Source organism: Rhinatrema bivittatum, unplaced genomic scaffold (assembly GCF_901001135.1).
Source record: "Rhinatrema bivittatum unplaced genomic scaffold, aRhiBiv1.1, whole genome shotgun sequence".
Classification (NCBI taxonomy): domain Eukaryota; kingdom Metazoa; phylum Chordata; class Amphibia; order Gymnophiona; family Rhinatrematidae; genus Rhinatrema; species Rhinatrema bivittatum.
The window spans coordinates 48,007-74,741 of record NW_021821273.1 but is presented as its reverse complement, the minus strand read 5'-3'; the positions used below and the strand labels follow the sequence as shown (position 1 = coordinate 74,741).

The 26,735-nt window shown below is 47.9% G+C and overlaps 1 protein-coding gene across 4 annotated transcripts in view; it reads right to left on the bottom strand.

The window, feature by feature from the left end:
* The window catches only part of LOC115082568 (leucine-rich repeat-containing protein 51-like), a 54,758-nt gene that overhangs the window by 6,274 nt on the left and 21,749 nt on the right, over window positions 1-26,735 (bottom strand). For all 4 annotated transcript variants that reach the window (XM_029586785.1, XM_029586784.1, XM_029586786.1 and 1 more), the window contains one exon: window positions 20,309-20,514. In XM_029586785.1, the coding sequence (XP_029442645.1) occupies window positions 20,309-20,514 (206 nt within the window). The remainder of the gene's footprint in view (window positions 1-20,308; window positions 20,515-26,735) is intronic.

The window sequence follows — 26,735 nt, the reverse complement described above, 5'->3', positions numbered from 1 at the left end:
AAATGCTTATCTTCAGCCAGGTAGTAGGGATATCTCCACAGTCGAGCCCCTTGTTCAGGACGCCCAGCCTGTACATCTAGCCAGACAGGGGCATGATCTGAGATTAAAATATCATCAATACCCGTCTCTTGTATCATAGGGAACATATGAGAGCTAGTGAGAAAAAAATATATACGGGAATAGGTGGCATGCGCCCGAGACAGGTGAGTAAAAGTTTTTTCCCCTGGATGCAGAGTACGCCACGGATCCACTAAATGCAGGTTTTTCTCCAAATGAGCAGGTCCCCTGCCCATTCCATACTCCCTGCGTCTATTCTGTGAGGCGTCTAGCAGGACGTCCTGAATCGTATTAAAGTCTCCCCCCATAATAATATTATCTGAGATATAAGGAAGGAGGTATTGGTACACCTCCTGAAAAAATTTTTGGCTAAAAGTATTCGGGGCATACAAGTTACATAATATCAAAGGTTTAGCATATAACTCCCCAATAAATATAAGAAACCTGCCCTCCGGATCTTTAATCTCCTTCTGAATTTGATATGGTAAAAATTTATTAACCAAAATCGCTACCCCCGCCGATCTGGGTAGTAGCCGATGCATAGTACAGCCCCCCACCCAACCTCCAGCTAATTTAGTGTGTTCTATATCAGTAAGGTGAGTCTCCTGTAAAAATCCAATGTCGGTCCCTTTACGCTTTAACGCCTGTAGGATCTTATTTCTCTTAATCGGGGTATGGATGCCGCATACATTCCATGAAACTATGCGAGTGAGTGTGCTAGGCATGGAGCTGAAAAAAAGAAACAGCATAGCTTGGCTAAGTTTGCAATCCACACGAAGGCCGTCCCAGCTAAGGCCCTCGTACGTATCTTTCCCTTTTTTTTTTTGGCAATTGTATACTGGAACGTTCCCATAAAAAAAAACAAGGAATACAGTGAATGGAACAGCTTAAGAAGCCATCAGCCAGCTCATTTTTGAACCCCACCTTCTCCTCCCTCCCCTCCCCAGAGATTCCCCCCCCCCCCCCCATTACCTCCCCCGCTCCCTCATCTTTCCCCCTGACCCCAGATGGGTCTACCCCTGTCATGAGATCGCAAACCGGGATTTTCCCCACCCGGGTCTGCATTTGAGGGCGTACCACAGACCGGATAGCCACCCCCCCCTCCCGCTCCTCCTATCCTCCACCACGCTTGCTTATAAAGCCATCGAGTATGTGCATAACCCCTTTTTTTTTTTTTGTTTCCATTTCTTGAAATTACTATCATTTTGCTGCACCTCGGTTGATAAACTTGGAACAACTATGCGCTGACACTCCCAGTTAAAGTAATCCTATAACCTCCAACTAGTCTGGACCAGTCCATTTAGTCCTGCATCCCTGCCTTTTCCATCATTGATGAAACTCTGGAAGCTGTTTTCCTCTTCGGACGTTCTACTCGCTGCCAATTCGAGGTCGCAGCCCCCCGAAGCTTCGTGACTGTCTCTTCCAAAGTAGACAAAGGGGGTTCCAAACACGCCTGTCGAAAAACCTCGGTGGCTTCCTTTATGGTTTCAAACGATATGTCGTCCCATCCTTTTGAAAAGACAGGGAAAAAGGAAAATTCCATCTGTATCTTATGTCTGCCGCACGTAGAGCTGCTGTAACACTTTTCAATTCATATCTCTTTTTTAAGGTACTAGCTGCCAAATCCTGATAAACCGATACTGTAGTATTTCTCCAATTCCACTGCTTCTTCTTACGGGCCACCGCCAGAATGTTTTCCTTTTGCAGGTAGCTATTGAAATTTATTATAATATCTCGCGGCTTGTTATCTCTGCGGGCTCCCAATGCCCTGTGCGCTCTTTCTATTGCAAGGGAGTCTTGTGCTGAATCCCTTTCCGTGGACGTCGCTCCCTCCTCTCCCTGGTCAAGAAGAAAGGTGCAAAACGATTTTGCAGTCTCCATGCTGTCTCTAAAGTCTGCCAATTCAGGTATCCCTCTCAGTCGAATGTTCATTCTCCTCGATCGGTTTTCCATATCTTCCAGCTTATCTTGTAGAACAAGCAGTTCAGTATGAGTTTCAGTAGTTTTCTGGGTTAGGGTCTGCAGCGCTGCCTCATGGCTTTCCACCTGAACATCTAAATCATCAACTCTGTGTCCCAACGCCATAAAATCCTCTCTCAATTCAGAAAAGGAGTGTAGCAGTTCCTCTTTATTCTTCTTCATGTCTGCCCGAAGTTCGATAAACCAGTCTCTCATCGTATCCTTCGTTGGTAAATCCGAAAGGGATGGCGCCCCCTCCCGAGATGTTTGTGGGGATAATATTGGCGCCTCAGAATCAGAGCCTCCCCCTCCACTCTCCTCAGGTCCTTCTGTTATGTCCATCCCTGATTGCCGCATCTCTGCTGCCACTTTGGTAAATGAGAACTTTTGTAAATCACTTTTTTTTCCTGGCAGCCATCAGCTTAATGGAAGTTAAACCCCCAAAAATTGCCTGTTAGTGAATTGCCTAATCAGATCCTCTATAAATGAGGGGAAGATCACCGCCCAGCCACTCCACTGGTTAATTCGCTCCCACCTTTTCCTACTCAACACAGTCTGAACTCCCCCAACTGCAGGCAGCCCCACTCTTTTACAGGAGTCAGCAATAAACTGTTGAGGCTGGACTACCACCCCGCAAAGGTGCTTCCCCAGTGTGAAGCTGAAGCGGGGCCACAAACCTCCTCCCTCGGATTTCCTCCCTCTTCACTGCTAGTGCCACAAAGTCCTCGGGTAGCAGCTCACGCACTGTTTAAGGACTGCACTGGCCCCATTTTTATAAAAACTTAGAGGCAGACCCCAGCACGACGCCACAGACTTGAATTAATTGTTGTCTGGGCTAAGCCCTCCTTGAAGCCCACCCTTGCTGCAGCTGCCAAATGGAAGCAATGTACCGAAGTATCCGCTTCTTCCCTCAGCTTCGCGTCCAGTCACGCTGCCCTGTCTCGCTTTTTTTTTTTTTTTTCCCCCCCTGCCCCTGTTCCCTCTCGCGGCTCTTACAAGTCGCAGCAGTTAGCGCACCACTTCCTCTCTTTTGCAATCCAGAATCTCAGTTGTCAGTCGCCGCAGGCCTTGAATGCACTCCACTACTAATAGTAAAATGGCGGGTCAGGTCTCGAGTCTCCAGCGCCCCTCCTCCATCACTCATGCAGTTTGGGTAAGCCGGGTCTTTGCACGCGATTTATTGGTATTTTTAAGTTTGCCCCTACGTTCACATTCATCCACACAGACAAGGCCTCTCCCATTCCCTGACGTGTTCGGCAGAAAGGCCGGTCGAAACGCAGGCTCACCACGTTACCACGTGGCGCTACTGTGCTCTTCTGTTATGTTTACCTCTAGATGTGTCGTCTGGCCAGGGGATGCCTCTCCACGTCCCCGATTGCTGTCTGCACTTTTCAGCAAACTCGTTTATTTTGTGCTTACTCTGCACAGAAACATAGGATCCGGCAGGCTCTGTAGTACCACGGCAGAAATTTCACAGCAAAAAAGAATGTCCAAAATGGCGATCGGGAGAACCTCGGCCCAGCTATACCTGCAAGAGTGGCGCTCTGGTCTCTCAAATAGCTGCTTTTATTTATAATCAAGCGGTATGGAGTTGATCAGCACCGCTCAAGCATTCCGATGGGGTGATTAACAGCGCGGTTTGCACATTTTTTAAAAGCATTCTTTAATCTTCAAGGAGGAGCGGGACGGGAGCCCCTTGCTCACGCAGCCATCCAGTCACGTGGCCAACCTAGGGGTAAATTTTAAAAAGCTACGTGCGGGCGTCCACGTGCGCGTGCTACCCGGCGCGCACACGTGCGAGCAGGTGCACGCATGTTATAAAATCGGGGGTCGGCGCGCACCCTGCGTGCGCCGGCGCCCGTGGCCTTCACCCGTTCCCTGCCAGGCTGCTCTGATTTCGGATTGGCCCTCGGAGGGAACTTCCTAACCCCTAACCTAACCTCCCTTCCCCTATCCCTCCCGCCCCCTAGCCCTATCCTAACCCCCCTCCCCGACCTTTATTTTACCTGTTGCTCCTGCTGGCACGCGATCCTCCGACATAGCGGCAAACGGCTGCTGTGCCGGAGGCCTCTGGCCCCAACCCCTCCCCTTTTTCGAAGCCCCGGGACATACGCGCGTTGCCAGGCCTTTGTAAAACAGGCCCGGCAACGCGCGTAGGCTTTTGAAAATCTGCCCCTTACATTGTAAGCCCGCTGGGGATAGGGAAATACTTATAGTGCCTGAATGTAATCTGCTTTGAAGCGCTGAAAACCAGAATATAAAAAATCTAAATGGTTGAGTTGTGCTTATTGTTATAGTTGCTTGAAGGCTGTTTATTTTGGGATCTTGCCTTTACTCACCGGATTAAGCTTGCTGGTCCACCTTATTCCTTTGCTGGAGTTTATTTTTGCAGATCCAGGAAAGAGATTTTATTCTAGGATTCGTTAGGGATAAGGGCAGAGTGATCTGGGAGTGCCATGAGGGGGGCATGCATGCTTCTCCATTTGTCCCAGTTATTTTGCAGGCAGCAGTTTTGTCTCAGTGGAAGTCTGTAGCAATCTGATGTCAAATAACTCACTTTTTTTTTTTTCCCAATTAGGCACTTGGACCCAGTTTGGCTAATTTAGAGCATTTTGTTACCTTTTGAGTTTCAGCAGGTTATTTTTATTAAGTTGGGCCTTAAATGTTTGATTCATACTTCTATAAAGCCCTAGCTCTGGATTTGTTTGTTTGTACTTGAACAGTTGGGAAGAACATTTAGGTTACCAATCTCGCCCCACACCTTTCCCTCCCTACACAAGCATCTCCCACCACCCTTTCCCTCCCTATCACTACCTTCCTCCCACACATCCCTTCCTCTCCCCTCCCCCCTCTACACTCCCTGCTCTCCTTACCATAATTTATCCTCATCAACAAGCCATTTATGTACATATGTTATATACTATAGTCTAATGTTCCATGTACTCCTGTTAGTTCTGTTACAACTTGTTATATTATTACCATGTTATAATGTAAAATATTCTTATATCTATTTAATACCATGTTATAATGTAAAATAGGGCTGTTACCACCCTATTCCTTTAGTTATCTGGAAACCGATGTGATATCTCGATCGAATGTCGGTATACAAAATAAATAAATAAATAAATAATGTACAAAACAGTACATCGAGTCTGCCCCGCAAGTGTTTTTTTTTTTAGGGTGCTAGCAGGCTACAGCTAAGCCTTAGAGGAGTAGCACTTGTTGCTCCATGCAGGCTACCCCCTAGCAGGCATTTAAAAAGTCACACCATTTCTTTATTTCCATTCTCTAGTCAGAGGTTTCTGCCACAGCCTTCTGAATTCCATGACCATTCTTGCTTTCACCACCTCGTCCAGCATCCACCTCCCTTTCCGTGAAGAAATATTTCCTTACATTATTAGAAAATGATTCCTTACCTGCTAATTTTTGTTCCTGTAGTACTCTGGATCAGTTCAGACCAGTGGTCCCCAAACCTGTCCTGGAGGGCCACCAGCCAGTCGGGTTTTTGGGATATCCACAATGAATATGCATGAGAGAAAATTTGCATATTATGGAGGCAGTGCATGCAAATTTTCTCTCATGCATATTCACTGAGGATATCCCAAAAACCCGACTGGCTGGTGGCCCTCCAGGACAGGTTTGGGGACCACTGGTCCAGACCATGGGTTATGCCTCCCTTCCAGCAGATGGAGACAGAGAAAAACTTACAGGGTGCCCTCTGATAACCAGTTGCACCCCCTGCGTCCCTTCAGTATTAAGAATATCAAAGCAAAGAACAACCGATGAATGGATCAAAACAGACGCCAAAACTGCGGAGTAACTATATACAGAACTGAAAATACTTGCAGACAAAGGAACTCGAAGAATCGAGAAACTTTGCATTTTCTGAGTTGCAACCTCGAGCTGGCTAGCTATATTTCAAGACAAGACATAACAACCACCGGGTGGGCATCTGGACTGATCCGGAGTACTACAGGAACAAAAAGTAGCAGGTAAGGAATAATTTTCTTTCCCTGTACGTACCGGATCAGTCCAGACCGTGGGATGTACCAAAGCTTCCCTAAACAGGGTGGGCCCCGGATAGCCCTGCTCGAATAACTCTGTTGCCAAACGAGCCCAGACCGGGAGTTGCAAATTCAAGCGATAATGACGCGCAAATGTGCGTAACGATTTCCACGTTGCGGCTCTGCATATCTCCCTGAGAAGACACAGCTTGCCTTTCCGCCCAGGAAGTCGCTTGTGAACGAAGTGAATGTCCCTTTACTCCAACCGGAGGACACTTGCCAGCGCCAATGTATGCAGTCGATATCGCTTCTTTCACCCAACGAGCGATAGTGGTCTTAGAGGCCTTGTTTCCTCGCTTGGGACCGCTCCAAAGACAAACAGATGATCCAACAGTCGGAAGTCGTTGGCGACTTCCAGATAGCATAGAAGAATGTGCTTATCATCAAGCCGCTGGAGCTCTCTGGACTCGGCCTCCGGGAAAGCTGGCAGCTCCACCGACTGATTCAGATGGAAGGCTGACACCACTTTAGGGAGAAAAGATGGCACCATAGCCAAAGTCACCCCTGAATCCGTGAAACGGAGGTATGGCTCTCTACAGGATAGTGCTTGAAGTTCCGAGATCCTGCAGGCTGAAGAGACAGCCACCAGAAAGATTTAAGGTTAAATCCTTGAGTGTAGCCCGCCTGCATGGGCTCAAAGAAGGGTCACACAGAGCCCGAAGAACTAGGTTGAGATTCCACGAAGGACACAGGGTCTGAACGGGCGGTCTCAGGTGCTTCACTCCTCTCAAGAACCTCACCAAGTCTGGATGTGAGGCCAGGGGAGCCCCGTTGCGACGCCCGACCAGGGACCCGAGGGCCGCCACTTGCACCCGTAGAGAACTGTACGCCAATCCCATTCCGAGGCCCTTCTGCAGAAAGGATAGGATCTGAGCCACTGCAGGGCGACGAGGAGTAACCGCCCCCTCAACACACCACGCATAAAAAACTTTCCACACACGAACATAAGCAAGCGAGGTGGATGTTTTCTTGGATCGAAGGAGGATAGAAATTACTTCCTCAAGATAACCTCGTCTCCTCAGTCGCCGCCTCTCAAAAGCCAGGCCGCAAGACAAAAGCGATCTACCTGGTCGAAAAATATGGGACCCTGACGAAGAAGGTGTGAAGGTGACCCAGATGAACTGGTCCGTCCACTGCGAGGATAAGCATAAACATTGGCAAGTTAAATGTAAGACATTGATAAGACAGGCTAAGAGAGAATTGAAAAGAAGTTGGCTGTAGAGGCAAAAACTCACAGTAAAACTTTTTTAAATATATCCGAAGCAGAAAGCCTGTGAGGGAGTCAGTTGGACCGTTAGATGATCGAGGGGTTAAAGGGGCACCTTAGAGAAGATAAGGCCATCGCGGGAAAGATTAAATGATTTCTTTGCTTCGGTGTTTACTGAAGAGGATGTTGGGGAGGGTACCCGTAATGGAGAAGGTTTTCATGGGTAATGATTCAGATGGACTGAATCAAATCACGGTGAACCTAGAAGATGTGGTAGGCCTGATTGACAAACTGAAGAGTAGTAAATCACCTGGACCGGATGGTATACACCCCAGAGTTCTGAAGGAACTAAAAAATGAAATTTCAGACCTATTAGTAAAAATTTGTAACTTATCATTAAAATCATCCATTGTACCTGAAGACTGGAGGATAGCAAATGTAACTCCAATATTTAAAAAAGGGCTCCAGGGGCGATCCGGGGAAACTACAGACCGGTTAGCCTGACTTCAGTGCCAGGAAAAATAGTGGAAAATGTTCTAAACATCAAAATCACAGAACATATAGAAAGACATGGTTTAATGGAACAAAAGTCAGCATGGCTTTACCCAGGGCAAGGTCTTGCCTCACAAATCTGCTTCACTTTTTTGAAGGAGTTAATAAACATGTGGATAAAGGTGAACCGGTAGATATAGTATACTTGGATTTTCAGAAGGCGTTTGACGAAGTTCCTCATGAGAGGCTTCTAGGGAAAAGTAAAAAGTCAGGGATAGGTGGCGATGTCCTTTCGTGGATTGCAAACTGGCTAAAAGACAGGAAACAGAGAGTAGGATTAAATGGGCAATTTTCTCAGTGGAAGGGAGTGGACAGTGGAGTGCCTCAGGGATCTGTATTGGGGACCCTTACTGTTCAATATATTTATAAATGATCTGGAAAGAAATACGACGAGTTGAGATAATCAAATTTGCAGATGACACAAATTGTTGCAGAGTAGTTAAATCACAAGCAGATTGTGATAAATTGCAGGAAGACCTTGTGAGATTGGAAAATTGGGCATCCAAATGGCAGATGAAATTTAATGTGGATAAGTGCAAGGTGATGCATATAGGGAAAAATAACCATGCTATAATTACACGATGTGGGTTCCATATTAGGTGCTACAACCAAGAAAGAGATCTAGGTGTCATATGGATAACACATTGAAATCGTCGGTTCAGTGTGCTGCGGCAATCAAAAAGCAAACAGAATGTGGGGAATTATTAGAAAAGGAATGATGAATAAAACGGAAAAATGTCATAATGCCTCTGTATCGCTCCATGGTGAGACCGCACCTTGAATACTGTGTACAATTCTGGTCGCCGCATCTCAAAAAAGATATAATTGCGATGGAGAAGGTACAGAGAAGGCTACCAAAATGATAAGGGGAATGGAACAGCTCCCCTATGAGGAAAGACTAAGAGATTAGGACTTTTCAGCTTGGAGAAGAGACGACTGAGGGGGGATATGATAGAGGTGTTTTAAAATCATGAGAGGTCTAGAACGGTAGATGTGAATCGGTTATTTACTCTTTCGGATAGTAGAAGGACTAGGGGACACTCCATGAAGTTAGCATGGGGCACATTTAAAACTAATCGGAGGAAAGTTCTTTTTTACTCAACGCACAATTAAACTCTGGAATTTGTTGCCAGAGAATGTGGTTCGTTGCAGTTAGTATAGCTGTGTTTAAAAAGGATTGGATAAGTTCTTGGAGGAGAAGTCCATTACCTGCTATTAAGTTCACTTAGAGAATAGCCACTGCCATTAGCAATGGTTACATGGAATAGACTTAGTTTTGGGTACTTGCCAGGTTCTTATGGCCTGGATTGGCCACTGTTGGAAAACAGGATGCTGGGCTTTGATGGACCCTTGGTCTGACTCAGTATGGCATTTTTCTTATGTTCTTATCTGCAAAACCATGGCCGGTGTGGCCACTCCGGCGCTACCAGGATCACCGCGCTGCGATGTACCTCTACCCGTCGTTAGGACCTTTCTTATTAGGGTCCATGGGGGAAACACGTACAGCAGAATGTCGAGAAGCCAAGGAAGAACCAGAGCATCCACCCCTTCCGCTCCGTGTTCCTGTCTGCGGCAGAAGAAGCGTGGAGCTTTTGCATTCCGTTGAGTTGCCATTAAGTTGAGATGGGGAGCCCACCATCTGCGGACAAGCAGAGTCATTGTTTCCTCGGATAGCTCCAACTCTCCGGGATCTATGCGTTGCCGGCTCAAGAAGTCCACCTGAACATTGTCCACACCGGCGATGTGAGATGCCGCCAGGTGGGATTAGGTGCGTTCCGCACAGCCCATGAGCTTGTCCGTCTCCTGAGAGTCGTGACGACTCTTCGTCCCTCCTTGACGATTGATATATGTCACCGTGGTGGCGTTGTCGGACAGGATCTGCACCGCCCTGTGGTGCACCAATGGGAAAAATCTCTTCAACCACCAGACGAACCGCCCTCGTTTCCAGGCAATTGATTGGCCATTTCGCCTGCTCCGTAGTCCATAGTCCCTGGGCTGACTGAAACTGACACACAGCCCTCCCATCCGTCAAGACTGGCATCCGTTGGTCACAACCACCCATTGTGGCGTTTCCAAGTCCACCCCCTGAAGCAAATGAGGTAGATCGAGCCACCAATCCAGGCTGTTCGTGGCGAAGTTGGCAGAGGCAAGGGGGCTTGAAACTCCTGAGACACCGGCTTCCATCTGGAAAGCAACGCCCTCTGCAGCAGACGCATATGCGCAAATGCCAGGGTACTAAGTCTATAGTGGACGCCCATTGAACCCAGAACTTGCAGGTAATCTCACGCCATGAGGATTGCTAGACCACGGAGGCGTTACCTGGACATGAGATTGAGCGCCCGGTCCCGTTTGCAGAAAACCCGGCCCAGGCGGGTATCGAAACGGGCTCCCAAGAAATCCAGAGTCTGCGAGGGCACAAGGCAGCTCTTGGCAAAATTCACCACCAAGCCAAGAGAGCTGAGGAGGGTCAACACCCTGTCGACCGACTGGTGGCAGAGATCCTGGGACTTCGCCCGAATGAGCCAGTCATCCAGGTAGGGATGGACCAAGATTCCCCCTCCCTCCGGAGCGCCACTGCTACCAATCACCATCACTTTGGTGAAGGTCTGGGGAGCTGTCACCAGACCAAATGGCAGAGTTTGAAACTAAAAATGCTGCCCGGATCTTGAACCGAGAAACTGCTGATGTTCCCGGTGGAGGGGATGTGTAGATAAGCCTCTGTGAGATCCAACGATGCCAGGAATTCCTCTCCCGCAAACTGCCGCGATAAATGGAACGCAGTGTTTCCATTCAGAAGTGGAGGAACCCTGAGAGCCTTGTTGACGGTCTTGAGGTCCAGGATCGGACGGAAAACATTGTCCTTTTGGGAACATGAAGTAATTGGAATAATGGCCTAACCCATGTTCCTCTGGTGGGAATGGTAGGATGGTCCCGAGGTTGAGGAGCCTGTCGAGGGTCTGACGCACAATTTGTTTTTGCAATGGTTCGCAAGGTGAGAAGAGGAACATGTCTCTTAGGGGCCGAGCAAATTCTTAAAACATAACCGTGTTTTAGAATATCCAGTACCCATTGATCCGAAGTGATCCTGACCCACTCCTCGGTAAAATAGGAAGAGGCGTCCCCCCACTCTGGGAACCGGGGGAGTGGGTCGGCGATCCTTCATTGGGCAGGAATTTGGAGCGGGAACTCTGAGATGAACCATCCCAGGAGGGTCTGCGTCCCCGAAAGGACTGGGACCAAGCTTGGGACCTTGATGAAGGAGGCTTCTGTGACACTGGTCTTGATTGCCGAAAATGCCTTTGTCCGCGAAATCGATTGCTTGAAGCGCTGAAAGATCGGGAAGTCCTTGGCCGATCCTCAGGGAGCTTATGCAACTTGTTCTCTCCCAGGGATTTGATGATCTGGTCCAAATCCTCGCCAAACAGAAACTTGCCCTTTAGTGTAAAACTTTTTTATTAAACATACACAATTGAACAGACAAAATGGATCCGAGATGCAGTTTTTCTGATACATCCCTGATCTCAACTATATACATCACTTAGAAGAAAACCTACGAAACTTGTCTTTTAAATGGGAGAGCGCCCAATCGAGACTTGGAAGAAGAGTCCGATGACCAATTCCAAAGCCATAAGAGGCGCCTAGCCGAGACTACTGAAACCATCGAACGTGCTAGGACTCGTAAGAGATTGTACAATGCGTCTGCCCCATAGGTTATCACTGCCTCCAGGTGTTCCGCTTGTTGGGCTTTATCTGGTGGTAGCTCCTGAGCATCGAGCAGCTGTTGGACCCATCTCAAACCTGCCCTCTGCATGAGGGAACTACATACCACCGCCTGGACTCCCAAGGCGGACACCTCAAAGACCCGTTTGAAGTACACTTCCAATTTGTGATACTGGAGGTCCTTTAAAAGCGGCTCCACCCATGACCGGTATGGTAGTCCTCTTTGTGACCACCGTCACTTTAAGGAGCCCCAGGACTTCCTCCGGGAGAGGACAGGTTTGTCCATGGCTCGTCTAACTCATAGACTAGACTCCAGAGAGTCCCATTCCTTGGATAACAACTGTAGGAGCCTTGGAGGGAGGAAACGTCTTCGCTGGCGGGTGCAATCCCGCTAATACAGAATCTCCTTTGAAAGCTCCGGAACTGGTCCCCAAAGGATCCTGAGGCACCTCAATATCCAATTCTGAAAGGACAAGGGGATAAGGTGCTCCAGTTCCTCTATCTGAAAGACACGCAAACATGGGGATCATCCCCTCCAGCTGCACGCCTGAAGCGGGATCATCTTGATCCTGATCTGAGTCTGCCGGAGATGGATCCTGTGAGCCAGAATGGGTACTACCCGGACCCGGGAAGTCCCCTGAGAGGCCCCACCATCCACCCCCGACTCACCTTAGGGGGAGAGGAGCCGGAGGAGAGCCATCCTATGACTCATTACGTGCCAAATATGCATTGTGCATGAGGAGAACAAAATCCATAGTGAAAGCAGGTGGGGGAGGGGGCCCCCCGAGGGAGGTGCAGCAGGAGCGGGGTCCCGGAACTTACACCCCACCACGGGGGGGATCCTCTGGAGTTAACACAGGAGGAGCAGGGAAGGAATCCACATGCAGGCTGCTATTTGGCTGTGTTTCAGCAGCATCTCCCGAATTCAAGATGGCTGCCGTTCCTGCGCTCGGTGCGAACGGGGCCGATCCCTCTGATGGCCGTCGCGCTTGTGATCGCGAGTCCTGCCGATCCGCTGCTCTCGAGGAGCCCTCCCCGCTGGGGAGGCACCGAGAGCAAATCCCTTCACTGGAGAGCCGTGTCCCGGGTTCCCCGCAGGCGGAGCATCGCGCCGAGCACGGCATGGGGTCGAGACACGCGACTGACTCATGAGCGTACACCCCCGAAAACCTGGCAGGAGCAGGCAAAGCTCCGACTACCCTCCGCTCCGCTAAAAGAACGCAACCGCTGTAAGATAAAAGCAGGGACTGGCCGAGGAAAGCCGCGTCTCAGCCAGCACTGCCCTGAGGCAAAAACTTCTCCGGGCAGCCGGTTGCAGTGCAGGGGGAGAGGCTGGACCACCAGCTTACACCCCCCGAGGCCAGGACACTAACAACAATCACCTACTTGATCTAAAAAACAGGGTGAAAATGCAAATTCTGTTTCCCTCAGGAACTTTCTGATTATTAGTATTATTGTCCAACAGACAAGAGAGAGGAAAGTAATTAGGAAACAAACTTTCCTCAAAGTTCTTTTATAAATTTTTTTTTTTTTTACAATGATCCATTCAAAGGGAATAAGGTAATATCGGAGGAAATAGGGGATCCAAACCCTTTCCTAATTTCCAGCCCCCAAATTAAAATGCTGCTAAAGGCAGGACCGCAGGTTCTGCCTTCCTTCATCTGCTGGAGACAGAAGAATACTGAAGGGACGCAGGGGGGCAACTGGGTATCAGAGGGCCGCCCTGCCAGTTTTTCTCTGTCTCCATCTGCGGAGAGGAAGGGAGGCAAAACCCAGGAGTCTGGACTGATCCGGGTACGTACAGGGAACCCGATTCTGCCCCCCTTGGAGTTTCATAGATTTACAGAGACTATTCAGATACTTGGCTTGTAATTGGTAAATACATTTTCCAATGCTCTATTTCTCTGAGCTCGGAACGTGCGCTCAACTGAAGAGTTTCACTCCTGACAGGATTAGTAAATGGGATGTTTCTTTTCTCCACTTTGCTGGCACGAATTGGGAAATGATTGGTTCCTTTCTTCATATATGGCGGAAGCAATCCTCGTTATTAAGAAGTTTTGGATTGGCATATTGTAACTCCCTTATTAAAACTTCAGGCAATATGCACTTTAATAATGTCGTATTTTTGCTGGGAGAAGGTATATGGGATGATGCCTGTGTTAATTCAATATCTATTGCTAAATGGTGAGAATTCTTAGTGAGAAACTGGAAAAAGTGAGGTGACTGCTGTCTTGGTATGATTGGATTGCAGAAAGTTGGGAGTATACTCTGGAAAGCTCACACATTTATTTAAAATATATAGCCTGCACTATTCCAAAGCTTCAAGGCATGGAGGAGTAGCCTAGTAGTAGAGCAGCAGGCTGCAAACCACGAAAGCTAGGGTTCAAATTCTGCTGCCACTCCTCTTGTGACCTTGAGTAAGTCACTTTATCCTCCATTGCCTCAGGCACAACCTTAGGCCTAGATTACAACAACAAAAATTAGGGGTCCAGGCCCCCACCCATATCCCCCGACAACCTGATGAACTTTAAAATGTATAGAGAGTCCCACGTTGGGGCACACCCCATCAACACCCGGCCCGGTCAACATCATTTTCCAAAACGGTGCCGACCTGACCTTGCTCAGCCATGTGAGTGGGAATAGGTCCAGGATCGGACCCACTTTAAATTTGAGAGGAAGACTCGGGGACCTGCATTAGAGTCTCAGGCCTTCTGCCTCACAATTTGCTGCTTTTCAAAGTAAATTAGTTCTTACCTGTTAATTTTTGTTCCTTGCAGTACCACGGATCAGTCCAGACCATGGGTTGAGCCTCCTGTCCAGAGATGGAGACAGACCAAAACTGTACGGGTATCCTGTATCAGGACAGAGCCTACCCTTCAACCCTTCAGTATGACTATTGTTCAATGCAGAAAGTATAAAGAGAATCCTCAGGAATCAAGCAAGTAACAAGAGAACTCAAGTATGAACCAGAGAACTCAGCAAAAACGTTAACAATTGTAACTATAGGAACTCTGTAGAGGAAAAAACGCTCTTGAATCATTGACATCACTGAGATGCTTCCGGTGCCTCAATTAGAACCGTAGGGTATCCGAGAATTCTGACCATATCCTGCAAGGAAGTAGAGAAAACTTTGAGTGGACAACAGAGAGTACAGGGAAGGGCGTCTGGACTGATCCGTTGTACTACAGGAACGAAAATTAACAGGTAAGAACTAATTTTCCTTTCCCTGTACGTACCCGGATCAGTCCACCATGGGATGTACTAAAGCTTCCCTAGACAGGGTGGGACCGAACAAGTCCCGCTCTAAGCACCTGCCTTCCGAAAGAACCAAAGACTGGTGCTTGAACATCAAGGCGATCATGCCAAGCAAAGGTATGCAGAGATTTCCAAGTCACCGCCCTGCATATTTCCTGGGGAGAAACAGATTGACTCTCCGCTCAGGAGGTGGCCTGAGACCGCAAAGAATGAGCCTTCAGACCCTCAGGAATCATTCGGCCTTGGCAGATATAGGCCGACGAAATTGCCTCCTTTAACCATCGAGCAACTGTGGTCTTAGAAGCCTGTTTGCCCCTATTTGGGCCACTTCAGAGGACAAAGAGGTGGTCAGAGACCCAAAATTCATTTGTGACCTGAAGGTAACGCAAGAGGACGTTTAACATCCAGACGGCGAAGGTCGTTGCCGGCGGGACCCGCAACATCCTCAGCAGAGAATGCCGGGAGTTCCAGCGACTGGTTGACATGGAAGGAGGAGACAACCTTCGGCAAGACGGAAGGTACAGTCTTAAGGGAAACACCCGAATCAGAAAAAAACGCAAGAAGGGCTCCTGGCAAGACAACACCTGGATCTCCGATACTTGCCTGGCGGAGCAAATAGAGACCAAGAAAACAGTCTTGAGCATCAAGTCCTTGAGGGTAGCCAGACGAAGAGGTTCAAAGGAAGCACCACACAGAGCCCGAAGAACCAAGTTAAGACTCCACGAAGGACAAGTGACTCGGACGGGTGGCTTCAAATGCTTGACCCTTTTGAGGAAAACGGGACCACATCCGGATGAGACATTAGCGGGAGACCTTCCACACTGCCGAGGGCGGACACTTGGACGCATAAGGAGCTGAGAGAAAGGCCCTTGAGAGGCCCTTCTGGAGGAAGGAAAGAACCAAGGAGACGGGGCAGAGCGAACCGATATCCCCGATTCTGCGCAAGCCGCTTCGAAGACCTTCCAAACCCGGACATAGGCGAGCGAAGTAGAAGTCTTACGGGCATGCAGTAGGGTAGATATAACCTCCTCCTATATCCCTTTTTTCTCAATCTCCACCGTTCAAAAGCCAAGCTGCTAGACAGAAGCGAGTCTGCCTGATCGAAAAAATACTGGACCTTGCTGAGAAGATGCAGAAGATGACCGAGATGAAGAGGGCTGTCCGTTGCCAGATTCACTAGATCTGCGAACCACGGTCTGCGCGGCATTTGGGAGCTACGAGAATGACTGGACCCTGTGGAATTCTATTCTTCTGAGAACCTTTCCCACCAGGGGCCGGCGGGGGGGGGGGGGGGGGGGGGTGGGGAAAAGAGAACATGTAGAGGAGAATGTCGCGGGGCCAAGGAAGGACTAGGGCATCCACCCCTTCCGAGAAGTGTTCCCTCCAGCGGCTGAAGAATCGGGGAGCTTGGGCATTGCCCAAGGTGCCATCAAATCCATGTGAGGGGTTCCCCACCTGCGAACAATCAGCTTCATCGCCTCGGCGGACAACTCCCACTCGCCGGGATCGAGATGCTGCCGACTTAAAAAAAAAAAAAATCGGCCTGCACATTGTCCTTGCCCACTATGTGAGAAGCTGCCAGTCGCTCCAGGTGACGTTCCTGGAGCTTGCTGGCCTCCAATGCCACCAGGCGACTCCTGGTGCCCCCTTGACGATTGATGTAAGCCACCGTAGTGGAATCGTCCGAAAGCACACACACCGCCCTGTGGCGAATCAGTGGGGAGAAAGGCCTGGAGAGCCAGACGGACTGCTCGGGCCTCCAGACGATTGATGTGCCAGCGGGACTGTACCGGGGACCACCGTCCCTGACAAGATTGTGACTGGCAAACTGCTCCTCAGCCTGAGAGGCTGGCATCCGTTGTTACTACTATCCAGTGCGGCGTCTGTAAGGATATGCCCTTCAGGAGGTGCCGGAGCGAGAGCCACCACTGCATGTCGCCGATGGTAGAGTCGGAGAGCGGGAGATCCATCTGAAACTGTTCCGAGACCGGCTTCCAGCGGGATAGCAAAGCTTTCTGTAATGGACGCATATGCGCAAAAGCCAATGGGACCAGGTTGACAGTGGAAGCCATGGTCCCCAGTACCTGGATGGTAATTCCAGGCCGTAGGGAGAGGCATGAGGATGAAATTGTGGACCTGGTCCATCAGCTTGAACGCTCCCCGAACGAATGGAAGGAATACTTGCCTACTTGGGTATCGAAAGCGAGTCCCCAGGAATTCCAACACCTGCGAAGGGCTCAGATTGCTCTTGGGAAAGTTGATAATCCAGCCCAGCGAAGCGAGTAGAGCTAGAACTCGGAACGGCCCGGCCATGCGCTTGGATGATCTGTCCCGGGGCACAGGCTTAGGATCTGCCGAGGAGGGGCCCTTACCCCCCCGGAAGACAACCGGAGCACAAATTTTCTCGGGAGAGGCCTGATCGCCAGGCTCTCCACAGGCCAGGCAGACGGCCAAACGCGGCATGACAGAGAAAAAACCGCTGAGCTGTAGTGCCCGAGGGAGCGGAGGCAGGAGAGCGAACCCTGCCCCTCCAGTCACTCAATCCCAACTGCCTGCATGAGAACGAGCCCGAAGCAAAAACTTGTTTTTTTTTTTCAGAACGATTCAATCGGACAAGCAGGGGAATGAAAGCCTCTCTGCTGGCAGTACCGGGGGGAAAAGGCATCCCGGGAGAGGGAGAGAGAGAGAGGGCTATCTAGGGGGAGTGACTGGACCACCAGTATCGCCCCACAGCCGAGGACCACCGGGAAAAGGGAGCCTAGGCTATTTTACAAACAAGGGGCCAAGCCCCTCTAGGCCCCCCAAGAGCGAGGAGATAGGAACTGTCTCCTAAGAGAAAAAAACAAAGTCCAATTTCTTTCTATTTTTTTTTTAAACCAGTGAAGAACATCAATACTTGCTTGATCCTGGTATAAGGAAAGAGAAAACCCCACGAGTAAGGGCTAAGAAATGAGCACAGGGAAGCAAAGGGTGAGCTATCGCATCTGCTGGAGACAGACGAATACTGAAGGGTAGGCTCTGTCCTTATATAGGATACCCTTACAGTTTTTCTCTGTCTCCATCTGCTGGACAGGAGGCTCAACCCATGTCTGGACTGATCCGGTGTACGTACAGGGAAAAAAGGTGTTATTTTATCATGGCTGACCACCTTCTTAGTTGGCCACGATGAAATATTTGCATATGATTGCCTATGCATGATCTTTTTTGCATGCATTTGCATTATTCATGCATGCAAATCACATGCAAATAAGGTCATTATAATGGAGGGGGGGGTAGAAAAGCAGGGAGATGCAAAATATCATGTATATCGCCACAACAATACTTTATCGTGTGATATACGCTATGCAATGTGCATTAGAGCACTAGCGTGGCCTGATGAATCTCCCAGTTAGATTGTGAGTTCTCTAGGAACAGGGAGAATGCCTACAGCACCTGAATGGAATGCACAGGCATGAGATAAATACACTAAATGAACAAACAATAAGGTGAGGTACAAACAACAAACTGAACTACTCCATTTCCTAACCCTTTCTGACACAAGGTATGAGAGGCAGCAAACCATTTTAGAGGCTGGATGGCCTCTTTGTTTTCCGTATGTGAAGGGTTGACCGTCATGCCCGATAGGGAACTAGCTGGTAGCTCCTGGCTGGATGGCCTCTTTGTTTTCCTTATGTGAAGGGTTGACAGTCATGCCCGATAGGGAACTAGCTGGTAGCTCCTGCCTGGATGGCCTCTTTGTTTTCCTTATGTGAAGGGTTGACAGTCATGCCCGATAGGGAACTAGCGGTAGCTCCTGGCTGGATGACCTCTTTGTTTTCCGTATGTGAAGGGTTGACGTCATGCCCCGATATGGAACTAGCTGGTAGCTCCTGGCTGGATGGCCTCTTTGTTTCCTTATGTGAAGGGTTGACAGTCATGCCCGATATGGAACTAGCTGGTAGCTCCTGGCTGGATGGCCTCTTTGTTTTCCTTATGTGAAGGGTTGACAGTCATGCCCGATATGGAACTAGCTGGTAGCTCCTGGCTGGATGGCCTCTTGTTTTCTTATGTGAAGGGTTGACAGTCATGCCACGATATGGAACTAGCTGGTAGCTCCTGGCTGGATGGCCTCTTTGTTTTCCTTATGTGAAGGGTTGACAGTCATGCCCGATATGGAACTAGCTGGTAGCTCCTGGCTGGATGGCCTCTTTGTTTTCCTTATGTGAAGGGTTGACAGTCATGCCCGATAGGGAACTAGTTGGTAGCTCCTGGCTGGATGGCCTCTTTGTTTTCCTTATGTGAAGGGTTGACCATCATGCCCGATATGGAACTAGCTGGTAGCTCCTGGCTGGATGGCTGCTTTTTTGATGCTGTCTTTTCTCTAGTGTCCTGGGATTAGGTACTCTCTAGGGGGTTGGGATGGGGGATTTTTAGGTGGGGGCTCTGATTGATTCAGAGACAACCAACACGAGCCATGATGACTTTTTTTTTTTTTTTACAGTCTGATTATGCAGACATTAGGGAAAACACAGGGCTGCATCTGTGGCCAAGTCCATAAGCAAAACACATCTAGCAGCTCTGACTGATACATGGGGGTAACCTGCTCGGCGCAGCAAATGCTACCGTGGGAAGCTTGCTGGGCAGATTGCATGGGCCATTGGTCCTTTTCTGCAGTCATTTCTACATTTCTATGTTTTGGCTTGATAAGGTTAAATGCCTATAATTCCCTCTGCTTTCTATTGTATCATATGTGGTTGTTTTTGTTCCTATGCTCTGTCTACCTATATGAAGCTGTCTCTCCACATTATTTTGTGCTATAACATTATTTAATTTCAAAATATTTATAATCCGCCCTATCCGAACCTGTAGCTCAGAGCGGATTACAATTTAAACACACAACAATCATCTGACATACAATCCAACTACTACAAACAATAAAACTAAAAAAAAAAAAAAAACAACCCCACATAATCTGGATATGCCAAGCATAAACTCAGCCTTCAAAGGCTCGAGTGAAGTAGAAAGCTCTGAGCTGCTTCCTCAACATACGGCAACCTAAAATCTCTCGAATGATTACTGGCCATAGAGCTGGCCCTGAACAGTAAAACGCTAGCCGCCAAGTAGCCTCAAACTTCCTTGCAAGACAGCACTAAACAGCAAATTCTGATCCAAGGACTGCAGGGCACTGGTGGGAAAATAAGGCAAGGGAAGATCTTTTAGATACTAGGGCCCTCCCCCCCCCTTAATACTTTATATAAACAACTTAAAACTGGCCCTGTGGAACCAAGGGTTCAGCTGTTTAAATGTATTGTAACCCGCCTTAAGACCACAAATGTTCATAATGCTGCTGTTTCTTTTTTTCTTTTTCTGGTTTTTTCAATCACATATTCTGACACACACAAAAAAAAAAAAAAAAAAAAAGGAAAGGAGTTTTCAAATTTCCTTTTCTAAAAATGTAGGTAAATGGAACCCATAAGCCCATCATGGACATCCTGTCTGAGAGCAATTAACGCACCGGATCAATAGTAGACAAGTCATTGAAGGAGAGGTCGATCCAGGCCAGCCGATTGGGCTCCTCCATCACTCTTTCCATCACCTCAGAAAAGTTGGTCAGTTCGGTCAGCGTGTTATTGTTCAGGCGGATTGCCTGGGTCATCAATTTCCCCTCCTTGGTCCGCTTCAGAGGTTTTATGCCATGACGTGGCTCCTCCAGCAGGACATCTGCAAGGAATAAGAAGGGATGCGGGACAGTTAGAGCAGTCAGGCCGGGCCAGGAGACCGAGCAACAAACAGAAAAGTGGAAAGAAAAACAGGAAGAGAAGACGACACCAGTGAAACAAAAACTCAAATTTCTGAGCAGAGGGAGAATGCAAGAAGCAATACAAGAACGACGAAGAAAATAAGACAGACAATGCAAAGCAATAACAGAAAGCGCCAAAACAAATTAGTCACAATGAAAAAGTAGAGCAGAAAGATAATGAAACTTTATACCACCAAAAATACATTGTTTACAGAAAATCAACAAAGCAGTTGGGTGAAGTTGATGCCTTCATTGAGGTAGTGAAGGCTTCAGAACTGCTAAAGTCCTTGTCACTAGCTGAGGAAGGAACCTTGGCAGTCCTGAGCCCAGCATCTGAAGACATGTGCTGGCCTAAGAAAAATAAGCACCAAAGGACATGGGTGGAGCTGCTTTCTTTCAAACTACAGCAAAGGAGGAGAGAGCGATTCATGAAGATACACAATCTAACTCATCAGTGCCTTCTCCTCCTGCCACTCCACCCCAAGGAAAATGTTAAACCACAGATACTTGGTTTTCTTGATAAGCACATGTGGCCGTAGGTGGCAGCAAAAAGGTTTAATTCCGTCAAAAGCTGTAGCTTGGTGCATTCAACGTACACTGCAGGATCAGGGTTAGTGGGGAAGCCAAGCTGGAGCAATGGCTAGTAACACTGCCTTTGAGAACAGTGAAGTACCCTGGCTGGCCTGAATCACACAAGTACAGGTAACTCTTGGTTGGATGCAGGGGCACATCTGGAAGTCGAGAAGGCCATTATGGGTTTCTCCAACGGAGGCGGGAAGGTCTTGCTTCACAGCCCTTAAGGTTTTGAACTTCCAACACACCTCCAGATTGAAGATTGTTCCAAAAATAAAAAGTTTACTGGGGTACTTGTGAAATGGTAATGATTTAGCCAAATGTTCACCTTTGTCTGCTGACATCTGTAAGCAGATAAACAAATTTAGCAGGCCATCGGTGAGAATAACTGCCACCAAAGCAGTAGCATTCTCTGACTCCAAGGATGCCTCAAGATACTCTTTAGAGCTATTACCCACCATGGGAGTACAGCTGGTGGCCTCTCAAAGCAACTCCTTACTCTAGCATGAGATCCACACTCGCTCCCGTAGCTTCTTGTCTGAGAATCCACCCGGACACTTATGAAGAAATTCCTGTTGCCTTTCCTAGGCATGAAAGCTCCTCAACAGCAGACCACAAACCAGTGGAGCTGTATTTCCATTTTTCCACAAATCTGGGGAACGTTCCAAAGAGTAATAAACCTAAGAGAGATTTCCTTTCGGCAGGAATCTTTCCAAGGTTCCTACTCAGAGCCCCTCCTGGTTGCTCCAAGAATTCTATCCTTGAGCCCCTCCTGGTTGCTCCAAGAATTCTATCCTTGAGTGAAAAGAGCACACAAACCTTTGGGCTCCTTTACTATTCTAAATCTCCGCAATCAAACGGGGAGTGACAGTAAAATCGCCTCTATGCTATGTGTCTTTGGAGACACATACATCAGGACAGGGACTATACTGGCCAGTTAAGAGACATCTTGGCCAGCCACAGATCAGTCGCAAATATTGTGCACTGTCATGCAAAGGTTCCTGAGTTTGATTCCAGGCTCAGACATTTCGCTCACCAGGTCGGCCAGGGCTTGATGTGATGTCTATCATCTGTAAACTGCCCCACGAATGAACATCCCAAGTCTGGAGAAGCAGATCAGGCAAACTACAATGAAAATGAAGAAGCTGAGTGTCTTCTGCCCATGCCAAATCACCTTCTCCTCGGGTTAAGTGCTGATAGCTGGTGAAGCATGAGAATCAAGGAGTGAGAAGCCTGGAACACAGAAAGATGCTGAACCAAACCAGGAAAACCAGGAACTTGAAAGAGGTCAAGCAAGAATGCTGAAGGCAGAAAATGGAGATGAAGACGTTTTCTGAATTTAGGTAACAAGGACAGAGTTGGAGTATGAGGACCAGGAAGTAGACTCAGCTCTGACAACTGACTGACAAAAAAGCCTTAAGCAGGAAACAAGATAGCTACAGGGAGGAAAGTGAGTGGCACAGAGCTGGAAGCCAGGATAGATAGTCCAAACAGTTCATAATGCAACCTGCAGGCCAGAGGTGAAGTTGGCAAAGGATCCTCACATTGGGGATGCTGTGAAGGAGGTGTTCACAGCTCCTGGTCAGGAGTACAATGATAACACCTAGTGGTCTAGTTTAGGGTCTATGATTGCAGAGCTCTGGAAGGAACCCTAGCTGAGGACTCTAGCTGCAATGACTGGATTTAAGTTAGCTGAAAAAAATCCCATGGGCCTGTTCCCAGTCCCAGTGTTGACTGAGCTAGAAGCCCAAAGGAGCAAGAAGAATCTGCTGGACCAAAACAAAATAGGCATCTCAACGTGGCCATGTTGAAATGCTCCCGGAGGATCTACAGTGTTGAAATATAGTGAACATAAGATTTGCTATGATGGGACAGACCAAGATCCATCAAGCCCAGTATCCTGTCTCCACAGTGGCCAAGCCAAGTCTGGCAGATTCCATAAAGTAAATACAAACCCTAGAACCCTTGCTTAAAAAGTTAAGAGAGTAGAGCGATTAAAGGTATTTCAGTTGGGAAAGTAAAGTTTAAGTTGGCAACGTTTGTGGATGATCTTTTGCTACATGTTTTGGGTCCTAGGACATCTGTGGAGGAAGCTCTAAGGGAAATTGGGGAGTATGGTACCCTAGTAGGCCTCCGATTGAATTTGGATAACTTGGAAGCTTTACCTCTCACCGATATAGTTAAATGACTGTGGGATAACGATTTTCCTCTGAACTTGGCTGGTGAATTTAAAATATCTAGGAATTAGAATTACAAGAGACCTTACTAAACTTTATAAGACGAATTTCCATTTATTATTGTTGGCCAGAGAAAAAGCATTACCGAGCTGGACTTTTCTATCAGTTTTCTTTCGCATGATGACAGTCCCTAAGAGGATTTATTTTTTCCGTTTTTTACCATTGAATCTGATAGAAAACAGATTTTGGCTAGATAGGACGGGTTTTGTTGAAAGGCCCCATATAGCCTTGGGGAAGCTAATGCAATCCTTAGATCAGGGAGATTCCCAAGCAATCATTATAGGCAAGGACCCCCCTCCCACCCCAAGAGCACCCTAAATAGTTGGGGGCATAGTACCCCACCCATCTCCCCCCGGCCCCCAAAGGTATATAAAAACTCATTGGTGTTCCCCCAAAACCACCCATAACCCCAATTTATTTAGCTTGTTTTATATTCCACATTCTCCATAACATGATTGACGCGGAGCCTAACTCAACATTCACAATCAAATATAACATTTACTAGACAAACTACAAGCCTTACATATTAAAAGAAAATGAACAACTTAATATCCACAAGAGCCTGTAACTCCTTAAATCACATGACCGGGGCAAGGTCGGGTTGGCGCCATTTTGAAAAGTGCCGATGGGCCCAGGGCTGGGGGGTGCCAGGGGCCTCTTTGAGGGATTGAGGACCACATGTTAAGGTTCGGGGGGGGGGGGGGGGGGGGCATTGTGTTGCAGAGGACACTGAACACCAGTGAGTTTTCCTATACCTTTCAGGGCTGGGGGAGGGGAAGGAGAACACTATACTCCCATCTATTTAGGGTGCCCTTGGAGTAGGGGGTGGGAGGGGGTTTCTTACCTATAATAAATTCCATGGGAAGGAGGGGCTGGGGAGGGTCACTTTATTGATGACAGGTGTGGCGGGGGGGTTGTCGCCACCTGTGGCACCTATTCTTTTTTTTAACCTTTTGGGGTATTGGGGGGGTCCACCTCAACTGGCAGCCCCGACTCCCACTCAATTTCCCGATTTTGGGGGCTGCTAGCTGTGTTCTTTTGTGCTGCGTTGTTTGGGCCATGAGACAAAAGGATGCACCATACAGCTGCAGTGTTTTATAGGAGGAAGGGCCCCACTATGGTGCGGCCACCCTTCCGTGACAGTGGGACCCCTCCCATGAAAAACAAATTGCAGCTTAGTGGCTCTAGGCCTTTAGTGGAAACATGAGCTAGCCATGCAGTTGACAAAGAAGCAGACAGCACAATAATTAATTAGCACATTATCTGCAATTTTATTCATGTCCTTTTGAGGGGACCCTAAAACAAATTCTTAACATGGTATTTATCATTCCCATAAATGGGCTCTGCTGGTTAAAATTGTGTAGTAAATGTAATTAAGAGGTGGGCACTACAGGTCGTTTATTTTGGTCATGTGAGATTATACAAAAAGATTATGGCCCAGAGTACTGGGGTGCATCAGTGGAGTTTTGGGTCTAAATCTGTACCTTAATGTGGAAAATATCTTTTTTGGAGCAACGTCTTCTCTTTCCATGGGCACCACATATAAAGGTGAATTTTAAGAGCCGGGTGCATGCCAAAATTGGGAGAGGGGCGCGCATGTGCTCCACACGATGCTATAAGCCGCCCACATGCACGCACAAGCCCCGATGTGTAAATCTCTCACATTGGAAGAAAAGAATGGGCTGAATGTGGGCGTGGTATGGGCCCGAGAGATGTGCATACAAGTATCTAGGCACCTAGGCGTGCACGCAGGTATAGCTGAGCGTAAACATTTCCGAGCATCTATGAAGTGTTTGAGGGGTCTGGTGTAACCAGGGGAATGCAGGCTAAAGAACTGGGGGGAGGGGGGGTGTTGGAGGACCTAGCTGTAGACTGGAGAAACGGATTATAGTGTGGAAATGCGCTTGTTATAAAATTCCCTCACTGGCGCAGCTCCAAGCCAACGTTACGCGGCTGTGCGCACACATACACATGCCAGGGCTACTTTATAAGATGCACACAGGATATAAAATTGCGGCGTATCTGGCCACACACCCATATACACACCTGCGTGCCCGTTTGAAAGTTACTGTCATAGCAAGCTTGCTGACTGTAAATGGTGTTTTCCGTAGATAGTAGGATGACTTAGCCATTATCTGTGGGTGACATCATCCAGCAGCATTGAACAGACTTGTCTCTCCAAGCTAGTAGATCTTTGAGCTCTACTGAGTATGTGTGGGCGTTGCCTCCTTAGTCTATATCAGAGCTACTTCTAGCTATATGGTCAGTTCTCCAGGGAGGCAGGTGGCCATTACATGGCTAATTCATCCTGCTATCTATGGAAAACACCATATATGCTAAGCAAAATTGCTTTTTCCATCAATATGCAGGCTGAATTGGCCATTACATGTGGGGAGACCCAAGCTATGGATTGCTGTGGAGGGTTTACTGAATAAGCAACCCAAACCCTACCATGGAGGGTAAACTACTGTGAGAACAGGTTATGCAAAACTGCTTCTCCAAATTGATAGGTTGTTGAGTCAGTAGTGGGATGTAAAGGGGTGTACTGATGACTAGTCTGCAGCTTTGTAGATGTCCTCAAGAGACACTTTTCATAGATGAGCAACAGAAGAAGCCATAGCTCTCACTTGATGAGCTTTGACAGTGTCTGTAATTCGCAATCCTGCCAATGTGTAGCAGTGCTGAATGGACACAGCTATCCAATTAGACAAAGTTTGCTTGGCGATTGGCATTCCTAGTTTTTTGGGTTGCCTGACACAAACAATTGAGAAAATTGACAAAGTGGCTGAGTTTGTTTCTTGTAGTACACACCAAGGCTCTTTTGCAGTCCAAGGTATGAAGGGATTTTCCCCTTCATACGCATGAACTCTTGGAAAGAAAGTAGGCAATACAATGAATTGATTGATATGAAAAGCCAAGATGACCTTCGGCAGAAAACTCGGGTGAGTATAGAGGACCACCCTGTTGTAGAATTGCATGCATGGAGGCTAGTGAATGAGAACTTGGAGTTCGCTGAATCTTCTGGTTGATGAGACTGCTGCAAGGAGCAGTACTCTCCTTGTCAAGAACTTGAGAGAAACTGACTCCAGTGGTTTAAAAGAAGATTTCATAAGTTGAGAAAAGACAATTTATTTATTATTTTTATATACTGACATTCGATCTCAATTGAGATATCACACCGGTTTACATTCAGGTACTGTAGGTATTTCTCTATCCCCAGAGGGCTTACAATCTAAGTTTTTTTTTGTACCTGAGGCAATGGAGGGTAAAGTGACTTGCCCAAGGTCACAAGGAGCGACAGCAGGACTTGAACCCTGGTCTCCTGGTTCATA